This window comes from Mesoplodon mirus (assembly GCF_964341445.2).
Source record: "Mesoplodon mirus genome assembly, chromosome: X".
Lineage (NCBI taxonomy): Eukaryota > Metazoa > Chordata > Mammalia > Artiodactyla > Ziphiidae > Mesoplodon > Mesoplodon mirus.
Genome location: NC_138981.1, coordinates 17184167 through 17199748, shown reverse-complemented (window position 1 = coordinate 17199748; position 15582 = coordinate 17184167). Strand labels below are relative to the sequence as shown.

Sequence of the window (15582 nt, the reverse complement as noted above, 5' to 3'; positions counted from 1 at the left end):
GGTGGGTGCTCAACAGATGGTAGCTCTTATCATTATCAATAACTCATTTAATATAACAAGGAGACACTTCTGTAAATGCTTAGGTGAACAGAGTCATTGAGGAGATGTTCAATATAGATAATGTGAATTACATTTTTAGAATAAGGGCTTCAGTAATTTCATGGGAAATATGGGAAAGAAATATGGGAAGTAGACAAGTCATCCCTGAGACAGGCAATTTACAATCAGAGTAGTATTTCTACAACTTAAGAAAGGGTCCATACATGTAAAAGAGGCATAAATGATAACTCAAATCTTTCATAGAATGTAGAGATGACTTTCAAATATTTCCATTGCATCCAGATTAGAAAGACAATGGCCAGTAATTAAAAATTTGACTTCCCCCCCACCCCCCGCTATAGCCCATACTAAGGGTTTGCTAAGATTAAACTTAAGCCTGTTTAATTTCTTTCTGTTAAACGTACCTTTCTGGCTCTTAAAAACATTTTCGAACCTTCATCTTAGACCATTTCAACATTCCCTCCTATGTGATATATGTTATACAACTGATGGACCAAATCTCTCTTTAATATTTGCACATCAGTGGGCTAGTTTTTCTATTTTTGCCTTCAAGTTTTCTTGAATTTTGCATTAACGTTTACTTATTCATTTTTAAAGGATGCAAGAACAACTAGAGCAATTTGATCCTGTGCCATTCGCCAGTGTTCAGATACAATAGAAAATACTTTAACTTGGCCCTTGTTTAGCATTGCAAAAGTTGTGTCGTATGAAAATAATTTTATTCTGCATTGTAGAAAATGGCTATATTCCGCGGGTTTTTTTAAATTTTAGGTTCCGATTTCCGAGTTATGATTTAAAAAATACTCATGTCCTATATACTAAGTTAAGCAGATCACGGATGCAAAACCTCCATCCGACTTTTGAAAAGAGTTGTAGAGAGAGAGAAGGTCTGCCAATGGTTTACTTTTGGCTAAAACAGCATGTTGTATTATTTTTCAAACAAAAGTTTTAAATCTGCCTATACCCAACCTAACAATGAAGAATGGGATGTTTTTCTCTGGATTTCTGTTTGCTACATTTTGTGCGGAGGGATTCCTTTTGGAGCTTTTTTTACGCCCGCCCCCTCCCCCTTGGTGCGACCTCCACCTGCGCAACCGCTCGGTCCGGGGCGAGGGGGATAGGGCAGAGGAGACCCCAAAATGCACTCTCGAAGACGCTCCCGAGCACGCTCCCGAGCACCCTGAAACCTGTGAGCAAATTATTTTACTCTCCAGGTTAATCTAGTTCTCGTTAGCTCAAACCAGGGTTTAGAGGAACAACTAAATCCGGAATGTGGAGCTGGAGGGGAATGCGTGGCAAAAACCCATGGGAAAAAAAGAAAAGCTGTTTCAAGGACTATGCTGCAACCCGCGAAGGAGTGGCTTTTCTCAAGCTGCTCTAATGAGCTGCCTTTTCCTTGCTCATCGAACTTGCTTGAGTTCTTAGGGAAGCGCCTGTCTTTTCGGTGCGTGGCGAGGGTGGGCGGTGGCCGAGAGTCGAAGTCGATGGCCAAGGGGAGCGAGTTCCCCTTGGATGAAACTTGACGCGGACCCTGGGTTCCCAATTGGGGGCCCACCACGGTCTTGGGTGCATGGGCTGCGACTGGCTTTTTTTTTTTTTTTTTTTTTTGGCGGGAGGGCAGATTGGGGCGGGGGGAGGATGAGGGAGAACTGCCAAGGACTTTCCCCGAGCCGCAGAGTCTCATCGCTCGCCACCGCCCGCGCGGGCTTCCTGCTGAGCCCCGGGCTCGGGCCCCGCACGCGGCCGAGGTCAGAGGGCAAGCTTGCGGCAACCCCAGGGCACGCGGGCAGCGGGGCGGGGGGCGGGGCAGCGGTGGCGGTTGCGGGGCATGCGCGGCTCCGCGCGCGGCTTCTCAAACATGGCGGCGGCGGTGTGAAGACCGGTACCGGCTCGCTGGACCAGTGTGACAGAATTTCGCTCTTTTCGCCGACGAGACCCGAGGTGCGTGGCGACTCCAGGCCCCGTGAGTACCGGAGAGGCGCAGCTGTGGCGTCTGGGCTCTGGCCGTTGTCCGCGGGCGGGTGGGAGTCCTCGGCGGCGCGTCCCCCGTGCGGAACGCCCCCTCACCGCCCGGCGGGGTCCGGCCCCAGCTCGGCCCCGCACTCCGGTCACCCACTCTCGGCGGCCTCACCCTCGAGGCCAGAGCTCCGCTGCCCCTCGGCGGCCTCACCCCCAAGGCCGGGGCTCCCCTGCCCCACGTAGCGCTCTCCGCGACGCCCCTCACTCACCCGGGGCCCGTTCGCCGGACACCAGCCCATCCCGCCCGCGGCGTTCGGGCGCCGGGCCTCTCTTCCCCAGTCGTCCCCTGACCCGAATCGCGGACAGCACCCTCCAGAGCATCCTCCGGCCGTGGATGGGGCCGGGCTGGGGTCCCGGGACCGCGCGGGTGGGCGGCGGGGCTGAGGAGTAGGGATGACTTTGCGTGGTCTGGACTGAAACTCGCCCGGGAGCCTTCCGGGGACTTGTGAGATAACTTTAGGAGTTTGGAGGTAAACGTCAGTGCGGAAGGATGCGCCTGTAGCCGAGCGCGGGCTCGGGTCCCGGTGCCAGGTGTCCGTTGGACTCGCGGCTCGGGGCTCCAGGCGGTTGGGTGGGGGGCAGCGCCGGTGGCTCGCCTTCGGGGGAGAAGCGGGGCGGGAATGCGTGGCCCGCCCTGGGGGTGGGGTGCGGGTGGGAGTGGGGGCCGGAGATCCGGGCTCCAGCTCTCCCCAGGAGCGGAGAGGCGGCCGCCGTGCTCTCGCGGCATGACTGGGTCAAAGGACCACTGTTGCCTTCACTTTGAGATACCGTTCTCGCTTTTTCCACCTGGATATTGGTTGTGCTACACCCTAGTGTGAATCGCCAGGGGGAGAGCGAGCAGGCGAATTTAATAGATTTTGCGTCTTGAGGTTATACGTTGCTTTGAGGGCTGAGCTGAAAATTCGCGCCGCCTTCCCCTCGCCCCCCCACCCCAAATGTTAGGGCAGCACAGGTATTTAGTTACAGGTTCCCGTTTAAGGTCTTGATTTTTTAAAAAAGTTTTAATACGTTTGTCGTTCATTATAAAGTGTGATTACAGTTTGGTGTTAGCCTCTTCTTTGAAGAATTAGAAGATTAACATTTATGACGTACCTATAGGGTGACTTTAGGACAGACATCTCTAAAAGTGAATGGGTCGGTTTGGAGGGGAAAACTGAGGCAGGGAAAGTGAATACTTCCTTCTGATCATATGATTTGCGAAATTATTGGAGATGGTTTTCTTCCCGAAAACAACTGCAGATGCTGCTGCATTTTTAATGCTCCCAGAGCTATTCATATTTCTATTTTGGGGAAGGAGTATTATAAGATGTATAACATTTATGGAGTACAACTTCCTATGACAAGCAGTTGTATTATAACAATAGTTCATAGACTCATATTTAATTTTTCTCAATAACACTGCTTGGAAATGTTCTTCAGTAATGACAGTTCTGCCTTTCTTGCTATTCTTTTTTTAAAATTACGCGTTAAATAATGTATTTCCAAGGATGAATATCCTTTCACTATGTTTGTGGTTTTGTATATTTAATGGCAGGAATGTGAAAATAGCTTTTGGAATTGAGTCCAGTTGGGATTTTGAGAAAAGTTTGAGTTCTCACCTGATGCCTTGTATTTGTTTGGCTATGTCTTTATCCATATTCTTCAAAACAGTCGGATAGAATTTTTGATTTTTAATTTAATTTATTTATTTATTTTTGGCCGCGTTGGGTTGTTCGTTGCTGCGCACAGGCTTTCTCTATTTGCAGCAAGCGGGGGCTGCTCTTCGTTGAGGTGCGCGGGCTTCTCATTGCGGTGGCTTCTCGTTGCGGAGCACGGGCTCTAGGCGCGCTGGCTTCAGTAGTTGTGGCTCGAGGGCTTCAGTAGTTGTGGCTCGCAGGCTCTAGAGCGCAGGCTCAGTAGTTGAGGCACACGGGCTTAGTTGCTCCACGGCATGCGGGATCTTCCGGCCCAGGGCTCAAACCCGTGTCCCCTGCACTGGCAGGCAGATTCTTAACCAGTGCGCCACCAGGGAAGCCCCTGAAATCAGTCTTAAAGAGGTGGTTTTTCTCGTGAGGCAGTTGGTCAGTCTTTTTGATTTATGCTTCAGTCAACACATTTTTATTAACTACCTGTGCTGCCTGTAGTATGGGGTTCAGTTCAGCCTACTGCTATGTGTGCTGGTTTCTGGGGTGTTTAAGGCTTCCTATTAGTAGTTTATTCCTGAAATTTTCAAGGTTATAGTTAAGAAAATCAATACGAATGTAGAACAAGTAGTCCTCTTATTTCAGTGGCAAATTCAGAGAGTCAATGTTTTGGTCATAATTCTCTAAACAAAATTTGAGTGGAACTGTGAATTATTTCTGACTTATGTGATATTAACTTTGGGCCTTTTTTGTTATGATTATGTTGATATAAAGATATTTTTATGAGAGATTGTTTTCTGGGTCAAACAGGTAACATACTGGTTAGGCTTGAGAGAGAAAATGAATTACTGGTATAAATTGAAATCAGTATGGGCTCTGGATAGTGGGTAGTTTTTAATGCTAAGTAACTTTACTTCTATGACCAAGAAGTTTAGGCTGTAACAAGATATAAACTGATAATTTAGAGCACTTTCTTTTTTCAAAACGTTTCAGAAATCTCTCTGAGCTAAAAAGTAACAAGGGTTATGATGGTCAGCTATAAGCCAGATGTGACTCTCATTTTCTTTTGGGTTTGTTCCTTTTTAGCTGCCTGCCTGTTCCTCCCAGATGCTTCCTATCGCCCCTCTTCCTGCCCCTGTTCCCTTTGCTGTTGGTGTCTGTTTCCGCATCAGTGAAATGGTCAGGGTAATCCTGCACTCTCTCACTGAGAAATAATTGATGATAGTAAAGTGCCTTGAGAAGGCTGAGTAAATGCCAAATTTTTTGAATGAAAATGACATAGCCCCTTTTTCCACTTAAGGAAGATCCAAATCCCAATTTTAGTTTGAGCTCTTGGAGGGTGGGGAGAGAGGGAGGGAGGAGGAAAACTTCACTTGAATATTTTACTGCCCCTCTGTTTGGGTTAATAGAAATGACTGTTGGAACTTTGGTAACTGGAACACTGGAGGATGCAAAGGATCCTCTGCTATTTTAGTTATTAGTCACCTCTAGTTTTTTTTTTTTTTTTTTTTTTTTTTTTGCCAGGTTACTCTGCTGCTTTTTTTCCCTTTAGGCCAGGTCAATTTTCATTCCAATTGTGAATGGAAATCTGAGATCATGTTCTCTATTAGGTCACCTCCCTGGGCGTCTCATTGTCTCCTCCTAGTAATATTCCTGGTTTTTAGGATATATAAGATATGAACAAAGTGAACTCTGCTAGTCATCAGCGTTAGAGCCATGAGGCTATGGTATGAATATTGGTCTGCCATTGCCAGATATTTTGTAGTTTGGAGTGAGCAAATCAAGTGCCCTTAAGAATTTAAGGAACATCATTAGTGTCTGAAAATTACTACATAATATCTTAGAATTTGAAGTGATTAATGATTTCAGGAACCAAAGACATGGAAATTTTGAAAATGGCAAATGTTGGTCATTTTGAAAGAAAAAGTTTACCCTTCCTTGGCTTGGAGTCATTTTTTGTTTTTGGCTGTGTTGGGTCTTAGTTGCTGAGCGCGGGCTTTCTCTAGTTGCCGGGGGTTTCTCATTGCGGTGGCTTCTCTTGTTGCGGAGCACGGGCTCTAGGGCGCGCGGGCTCCAGTAATTGTGGCTCATGGGCTTGGTTGCTCCGCGGCATGTGGGATTTTCCTGGACCAGGGCTCGAACCCGTGTCCCCTGCATTGGCAGGCAGATTCTTAACCTCTGCGCCACCAGGGAAGTCCCGTCTTGGAGTCTTAATCTTTATAATCCTTTCGTCTTGGGGAAATAAATAAGAGAAACCACTGCTCTTAGATTAAAATAGGTTGGTATAATTTAGTGATAAGTTTTCCAGGCTCTAACTAATTTGAGCTTTGGTTACTCTAAGAGTAGAAATGACTTTACTGTAGCGACAACATCTCATTTTTTAAAAGATATCAGAGGTGACCATTCTTAAAGCACGATAACTTTAGAAAATTTCAGAAACCATCTAAGATTTGAAATATGCATATGTTGTTTGGTTTTCATGAGTAAGGCGTTTTTGCTTATTTTTATTTTGTCTTTACGTTGTCTAATAAGTAAACCTTGGCTACCTTAGAAATAATAATACTTGTGCTTTTTATGCTAAATGATTTCTACTAAACATATATTCCTAAACCTTTCTCTTACTTTCATTTTTTAGGCATGTGATGGAAAGATTTTAGCATAAGAAATGAGAATATCTTACTGTGTTAACAGTGAAAGATTTGAGGCTCCTACTCATCTGACATAGACTAGGTGAATTCATTATTTAACCAAGGAGTTAAAAAAAAAAAGATAAGCTTTGTATGAGTAATGAGCTGGGAAACATTTGAAGGTAGAGAGCATTTGACTACCTACTACTTGTGACCTGTGTTTATGGCTGTGGCTCTGCCCCTTCCTAAGTTTATAGGAGCAAATTGTTGTAAGAGCGGAAAGAGAGTACCCACCTTTTGTGGTAACATGCCATTGTAAACTTCAGGAGGGGCAGATATATTGCAATTTTAGGGCATATCTTGAGGATGCTTTCTTTTCTCAGGGGAAAGTTGGTGGAACTCTCTTTGCTTTTTGGGTTTAGAATACATATTTGATTTTTCTCGACCTCTGTTTCTCATAAGGATTAACTGGTGTTGAATTCCAGACAAACAGCTCCGTTTGCTTGGTATGTACCTTGTAACCTTGACATAGTCTTTTAAGCAAATGTATTGACAAACTTCTTTTAGTTTTAAATTAAGCAGTGAATGAATCACATGTTTATCTTCTGCAGTTCTCTTGCCTCTCTGAATACAGTTGTAAACTTGTGCCCTTTGCTGTGAAACTGCCTTTTTTTTTTTTCTTTTGAAAGATGTTAAGTATCATTTGGAGTGTTTTCCAGTATACTTTAAAGTTATTTGAAAAGTAATGTTCATTATTCTCTTTATTTTTTATTAATTTGGTAGAGTTTCATAAATCTGTTCAAATGAACTACATTGTCTTTGATGGTTACTAAAAGAATTAAACTATAGTACTCAATAATTTAAATACCTTTGTATATTGCTTGGCTTTAGATTAGAAACTCTGATTTGAGATTTTTTGTGCTGAGGTTTTGAGAGGTTGTAGAAATGTTTAAATGGGTAATTTACTGACACCTGCCTCATGTTTTAAGCATTGTCAGGGATGTTTAGTTTTCTGGTCACTTCAGATTGTGGTTTATTGCATGCTTTTCTGTAATCTGTTGTCTAGCAGGGATTGTTGTTGTCATCATTTCCATTATTTCTTGTAGGGCCAGTGTTAGAAACCATAAATCTAGACTGCTGTGATAATAGGAACAGGCTGTAACCTGACCCAGTTCTTTTGTCAGAATGTTGCACTGAGAGCTGCCTGTGGTAAATTGCCATGCCCTGCTATTAACTTCAGTCCTCTGCAAATGTCCTGGGCAACAGGTCTTTGGGCAATTAGCCTGTGGCTGTGCTTTAAAACCTTAGGAATTTACAACTATAAACTGGGATTTTGGCAACCCTTGACTTTTTTCATTTATCTGTTTTCTGAATGACTCACTTCTTAACTAAATGCATAGCATTCACATATATTGTTTTAAAATTGTAAGGGACAGGGCCTCCCTGGTGGCGCAGTGGTTGAGAGTCCGCCTGCCGATGCAGGGGATGCGGGTTCGTGCCCCGGTCTGGGAGGATCCCATATGCCGCGGAGCGGCTGGGCCCGTGAGCCATGGCCGCTGGGCCTGCGCGTCCGGAGCCTGTGCTCCGCGACGGGAGAGGCCACAACAGTGAGAGGCCCGCATACCGCAAAAAAAAAAAAAAAATAAATAAAATAAAATTGTAAGGGATTAATTATTTAACTTGGAGACTATAATTTATTTATTTATTTGGCTGCGTTGGGTCTTCATTGCTGTGCGCGGGGTTTCTCTGGTTGCGGCGAGTGGGGGCTACTCTTCGTTGAGCTGCGCGGGCTTTTTATTGCAGGGGCTTCTCTTGTTGCAGAGCACGGGCTATAGGCGCGTGGGCTTCAGTAGTTGTGGCACGCGGGCTCAGTAGTTGTGGCATGCGGGCTCTAGAGTGCAGGCTCAGTAGTTGTGGTGCATGGGCTTAGTTGCTCCGCGGCATGTGGGATCTTTCTGGGCCAGGGCTCGAACCCGTGTCGCCTGCATTGGCAGGTGGATTCTTAACCACTGAGCCACCAGGGAAGCCCTGGAGACTATAATTTATTAGATAAATTAAAAATTCTTGAAAATAGTTGTTTTCTTCTTGGGTTTGCTTTAACACAGAAAAAGATTAATTTCTAAGTCGTTGGGGGTAGACTTTACTAAAGCATAATTAAAGTTGCTCCTCCAGAAAGCTTGATTTGATACATCCTCACTACTAAAAATGTTCATTCTTTTAAAAAAATATTTATTTGTTTATTTGGCTGCACTGGGTCTTAGTTGCAGTCTGCGGGATCTTTTAGTTGCAGCATGTAGGATCTAGTTCCCTGACCAGGGATCGAACCTGGGTCTCCTGCATTGGGAGCGCAGAGTCTTAACCACTGGACCACCAGGGAAGTCCCTAAAAATGTTCATTCTTAATATTGACTATTCACAGTTCAGAGATGGGATCTTATTTTTCAAAGTAATTACAACATTAGAATTTAGATTTTTTCTGATTATATTTATAAATATATCAGAAAATGGGGAAATTTGAATACTAAGTAAATAGAGTAGATGCTTGTGAAATCTTAAAATGATGAATCATGTCCAATTCAACAAGTTATGTATAGCTGTGCAATGGATATCCTACAGTTGTCCCTCTGTATCTGTGGGGTATTGGTTCCAGAACCCCCTCGGATACCAAAACCTATGGGTGCTCAAGTCCCTTATATAAAATGGCTTAGCACAATCGGCCCTCTGTATCCGTGGGTTCTACATCCATGGATACTGAGAGCCAACTGTATACACTTCTGTAAACCTGTTAAGATAATCATCTTACCAGGAGCAAATTTTTAGTTAGAAGAGCTAGCTTCTCTTTGTCAAAGGAAAACATATAGCTATAATATATTTCAATTAAGTCAAGTGCTTTTGCATTTAGGTATAAATGTGAAGTACTTCTTGAAATGAAAGTAATAAACTATTTTCAAGTCAAAATGAAAAACTTAAAGGTGTTATTTTATGCAGTTAATTTAGACTTCTCTATCGTTTTCTTGCATATTGACTGAGCAATAAAGAAGAACTTTTTTGTTTGTTTTTCAAATTTGAAAAGTGTCTTTATAACAAGATAGATTAAAAAAGAAAAAAAGTTCTACCTGTGCTATTTCATCAATAGTTTTTGGTGAATTATGTGTGTGTATAACTTTAGTCACTTCTTTCAACCTTTTCTTTAAAACTACCAGCAGACATATATGTAAACCTCTTTTAGCCTTGAAACTTCTTATACTATTGATTATGCTCAAAGGGATGTAATGAAATATTTTTGCAGTTAAATTATTTTGTGTGTAGGGACTGTGTCTTTTCCCTTTTTTGTGAATATTGGTTTAAAACGCATGTTTTAGTTCAAACTGCTATGTAGTTGCAATTTATAAACTGAATTCTGGTACAGCATAGTATATCTAGTTGTTCTTCTCCCTGGAAAAATACCTGTAATAATAACACATTTGTACTGGGGCCTGTCTTTTTGAGACTTCAAACATCCTAGAAATCAAATTCAGAGTAAGAAAAATGAAGGTGTATCAGATGTTGGGAAGGAGGGAGATGTGGGGAGTGGGGGACTATCTCATATCTCACAGAACTTTCTCCTTGGCCCACTGATCTAGATTTGTGTGTAGACTAAGACAGCAGAGTAGACATTGCAGAAAAGAATGGAGAACAATGACAGCCAAAAGAAAACCTCACCAAAATTATTTTAAAAAACCACAATGTTCTGGGACTATATGGTTTATGTATAAGTATACTGTAGCACAACAGATTTACTCATTTAGCAAACATTTTGGAGGCTCTACTATGTGATGGACATGGTGGATAGACACTGCAGAATACAAAGGTGAACCAGACATGGTACTGCCCCCAAAAGCTTATCTAGTAGGGGAGATAAGGCATGCACACAAACACAAGAGAAGCAATTTTAGCATAATGGCTTAGCATTCATGGACCTAGGTTTTAATCTAGCTGGGTGATAATTGTACAGGTCTTTGAGCTTCAACATCTTTAACTTTCAAATGGCCATTAATAACAGTATTAACCCTACAGGCTTGTAATAGGCTTTAGATAAGAAAAATGACTATAAAGACCCTAGTAGGGCACCAGACATTTAGCAAGAGGTCAGTAAGTGACAGTTCTTAGTATTTATTATTTACCACTGCCAGCACCACCATCAGTAGACCCCAGGGACCATAATCTTTATTTTCTCCTGCCTTCAAGGATCCATTCTGTGCAGGGTGCATGGTGTGTATGTCTCCTTACTTCTCCCTTTCAAAGTGTGAACAGTGTATTGTATCCCTGTCTTTTGGTGCCTGACAAACTTAGGTTTGAATCATTTTTCTTTCACTACCAGCTTTCCGAGCTTCAAGAATCAACAGAACTTGGTAACTGATAAGATATTGGACAAAGGAGGAGGGGACTCAAAGATGACTTTTAATTCAGAAAAATTGGGAGTTTGTGATGTCTAGAATAGGAAGCAGAGGAAGAGGAGCTCATTTTGGAGGACAAAAGAGTTTGATTTTTTTGTTTTTCTGATTTTTGGCCGTGCTTCTTGGCTTGTGGGATCTTAGTTCCCCAACCAGGGATCGAATCCAGGCCCCCTGCAGTGGAAGCGTGGAGTCCTAACCACTGGACCACCACGTAATTCCTGAGTTTGATTTTTAAAAATATGTAGTATTTGAGGTGGTTGTGAGGCATTCAGACTGATGTTCATTTGGCTAGAGTAGAAATTTTGGAGAGAGATTGGGACTAGAGGTGCTGATATAGGAGTTATGCACATAGGGATGTTGCATGAACCGTGGAATAGAACGAGATTCTAGACTCTAAAAATTTGTAGAATCTAGAGGAAGAGACTGAGTGACTACAGAAGATCAACAGCTGGGACAGAAGGAGGAAGTAGACACAAAGAGATAATAGAGGTAGGACCACCAGGTCCTACCTACATATGAGGCTCAGAGAGGAGCGGTGTCTTAGGATGAGGGTTGATGGATCTATCACAGAGGGTTCCTGAAATGTCAAGGGGAAGTAAGACTGAAACACTGTAATTGGGTTTGTTGTCTGGGGGGTAACTGGAGCCTTGGAAAGCAGTTATAGAAGTGGGGAGGTAGAGGCCAGATTGCAGAAAGTGAGGTAGCCCAGCAACCCTTTGTGTTATGGGTGTTATTATATTTATTACCAAAAACCCTGGTCATCAGGAAACGGTTAGTCTGGTAAATGTATAATATAGTTGAGAATTTTTCTACACTGATAAAAAATTCAATGTTGTCTCAATTTAAGGTCACTTTACTCTTTCAAAAAATGTGGATTTTAATGTCTGTCAAATGGGAGGTTGAGTGAACAAGTGAATAATGAATGCTTAAGTTTGGACTTTATTCTCACCTATGGGACTTCTGTCTGGCACATATGGCAGCAAACCTTGCTGTTGGTGAGGGAACAAATTTATTTTTTTCAGCTTAGCATCTGTATTTTGTTTATTTTTATATTCTCTCAGGTTGAGATTCTGTAATTCCATCCATTTTATAACATCTGACTAATGGCCTAAAGTCGACAAGGGCCCTGGGAAATTTCTTGCTAGTTCCTGCCCTTGTCAAAATGTTGCCCCTAGTTGACTCTTCAGGTAGTGGTCTCTAATTAGAGACTCAAGGTGTATTACCTCATCTTCAAAACAAAACGCAATGGAAAGGCAAAAAGAAAAAAAAGCAAACAAATAATGGAAGAGTCCTGTAATCTTAGAATTATGGACCCATTAACTTGCTAAATAGTCCTTTAAAACTGTCTTTCTCAAAAAAAAATTGTAGAATTTTCTCCAGAATCAGATAAGAGCAATAGGAGTTTTAGGTTTAATAATTCCACTTTAATCAGTGTTTTACATTGTTTAATCATACTGAGAAAATGGTTTAAAACAATGCAAGGCTTTCAAAGCATTTATTGATCTATTATCAGCCCTTAATTCTGTTATAAGATACAATCTGCAAAACAGATGGTTTTGTAAAAGACCCCAGTCTATCTATCCTTGTTCAAAGCCTGCTGGATACAACTACTAGAGTTAGTGTAACTGTGGTCTTGTGGTAAAGGAAATAAATGTCAATGTCAGACACTATAACCTACTACTTTTTTGGGGCTTATACTTGAATTTTTGGATTTATTTTTAAAAATATTTTTGAGCACAGTGGATGTGCCAAGAGGTGTTATGTGATTCAAACACACAGTACCAGGTAATCTTTATTATTATTATTATTATTTAAAAATATTTATTTATTTATTTGGCTGCGTCAGGTCTTCGTTCAGGCTTGTGGGATCTTCGTTGCGGTGTGCTGACATCTAGTTTCCTGATCTAACCCAGGCCGCCTGCATTGGGAGCGTGGAGTTTTAACTGCTGGACCACCAGGGAAGTCCCTGGATTTTTTTTTTTTTTAAATGCAGCGAAGTTGCTCCTTATGTACATTTAGTGAAACAACTTCCCTTAGTGCTGGCAAAAATAAAACAAAGCTTTTAATTTTTCTCTCCGATGTAACATGGAGAACTACTTTGGGGGTCTTATTTGAGTTTTTCTTAAAGTGCTGAGGCAGTTCAAAGTATATTGAGAGCAAAGCTAAGCTTTTCTGTAGTTTCTTCTGCAGACCACCATTGTGGAAATGAGGTATATCTTTATTTCTAAAAGAAGGTCAGGCTCCTAATACTTTCCAGAAAGATAATAGCTGTGCTGTCTGTGTATCTGGTATGTGAGTCTTAACTCCACAGTATATCTTTATTTGAGGCATTCTGAGGATTCACCTATGAATTGATGCTATCCAGGGTTTACCAACAGATTGTGGTGTAGTCCTTTAACTCCTATAATCTCTGTCCTTCTAGTGCGACTGAAAGACATAGGTGAATTACATTGTAATGCTGGGGCATTATAACAGGGACAATGCACCTTTTATTTTTTCTCAAATTATAGTTAAAGATACTTCCTATTAAATTAGCCAATGTTCCTTTACATCAGAATCTGTACAAATTTCTCCTAGTATTCAGTCCTAGGAAAATGTCTATCTTTCCCATTCAATTTGTATGTGCTTTTTTTTTTTGTGGCTGCATTGGGTCTTCGTTGCTGCGCGCGGGCTTTCTCTAGTTGCTGCGAGGGGGGGCCACTCTTCGTTGTGGTGTGCGGGCTTCTCATTGCGGTGGCTTCTCTTGTTGTGGATCGCAGGCTCTAGGCATGTGGGCTTCAGTAGTTGTGGCTCGCGGGCGTAGTTGCTCTGTGGCATGTGGGATCTCCCCAGACCAGGGCGTGAACCCGTGTCCCCTGTATTAGCACTGTACCACCAGGGAAGCCCACAAAGACCATTTTAGTTCACAAAGAACCTAAAGCTATTTCCAATACTCACCAACCCTAAAGGAAATAATATATTCATGAATAATTATACCTCAGAGTCATCCAACATGGGGTGACAGCAAGGTTTTTTTGGCTTTAGCTAGAATATATAGGCTTTCGGATAATGCTGGTTGGGGATGGTGGCTGCTTTCTTTGGTAATTATATGTCTGGGCATTACATATATATATATTTATTACTGCTTAATTTAAGAGTGCCTTAAACTTAGCATTTGTTTCTTTAAACAGCACCTTTTTAGTTTATACTTTGGAAGAGAATAAGTAATGCTCAGGAATCAAAGTAGGAATGTAGTTCCACTTTATAACGTAATTAATGTTGTGTTAATGCTAAAACTCACTCACCTTGGGGTGTTTTAATTAGGACAGATGGGATGGGATAGAAAACAGTCTTTGAGCTTCCAGTTGTTCAGGATACTGTGCTAGATGCTGTACCTACACTATCTCATTTAATTTCATGACTACATTTAATTTCATGACCACACTATGAAGTGTAGATGGTATTAGCTTTAATTTACACGTGGGAAAACCCAAGACTCAGGGAGATGAAGTAATTTGTAACGGCTTTAAGCACTAGAAATAATATTTCTGTGTAATTGTTATGGCTACCAGTAACCATCACAGTAACCATATAATTTGTTAAAACTTATGTGATAAGCCAGGATTGCATATACAGAGCTTCTTAATAATATAACAACATTTAGGGATTATTTAAAAAAAAACCTGTCAGGGTACATCCCCCCCCACAAATGAAAATAACTTTCTCTGATTATTTAATATATACCATTGTAAAGAATTCAAATCATACATAAAAATATAAGGAAGAAAATAAAGGTCACCTAAAATCTCACCACCCTGTGATGCAGAAAAGGAGGATCACCAAAATATTTTTGTATTACTTTATACAAGCTTGTGCAAAATTTTATACAAATAGAATTATATCACACAAAATATATTTATAATGCCCTCTCCCACACACACCCCATCATCTTTACCCTCCCAGGTAAGCCTTATTAACAACCTAGTATATGTCCTGTGTTTCTCTCCATGCTTAAATAATCTTTTACTCATATAATCCTATAGAGACCTATATATACATTTAGAGTGAGATTTTAGTTACTAACAGAACCTTTGAGTACTTTTTTTTTTTTTTTTTTTTTCTCGGTACGAGGGCCTCTCACTGCTGTGGCCTCTCCCGTTGTGGAGCACAGGCTCCAGACACGCAGGCTCAGCGGCCATGGCTCATGGGCCCAGCCGCTCTGCGGCATGTGGGATCTTCCCGGACTGGGGCACGAACCCGCGTCCCCTGCATCGGCAGGCGGACTCTCAACCACTGCGCCACCAGGGAAGCCCTGAGTACTTTTTTTTTAAGTGCAAGGCTTTGTGCTAGCTGTGAGAGAGCTACAGGGAAGAGTAATTCTCAATCACTTTACAGTCTGTGAGGAGAGGTGAGCAGGTAAACAACTCCTATTATATAAGACTTGCTTCCATATCTGCTCCACAGCCTGGGAGCCCTGCAGGGGAGCTCCCAGAGGGCAGAGGCCTTGTCTTGTTGATTCTTATGGGCATAAACCCTTGACACATGGGATTATGCCCACATGTCTGTAAATAAATGTCTGTAAATAAAAGTCACGTGTTCAAGTAAAACAAAAAAGATTATTCTCTTTGCAGGTTTAAATGGATTAGCTTTTGTAGTTTGAGAGCCCAGTAGAGGAACAGTTGGTGTATTTACTTTGTTTCTTTGGAATGGAATTACCCATTTTCCCATCAGAGAGTTTGGGCATTTTTCTAACAAGGAGGATGCTGTAATATTTTGCTGTACAGTTTTGTCTGTATAGTGCATGGCACTTTGAAGTTTAAGATAGTTTTAAGTAGTGATA

The 15582-nt window shown here is 41.9% G+C and overlaps 1 protein-coding gene across 2 annotated transcripts in view; it reads left to right on the top strand.

Moving 5' to 3' along the window:
• Positions 1-1658: 1658 nt before the first annotated feature.
• Positions 1659-15582, top strand: part of SCML2 (Scm polycomb group protein like 2) — a 94675-nt gene continuing 80751 nt past the window's right edge. For both annotated transcript variants that reach the window (XM_082608919.1, XM_082608918.1), the window contains exon 1: positions 1659-2001. In XM_082608919.1, the coding sequence (XP_082465045.1) occupies positions 1699-2001 (303 nt within the window). In that variant the 5' untranslated portion in view covers positions 1659-1698. The remainder of the gene's footprint in view (positions 2002-15582) is intronic.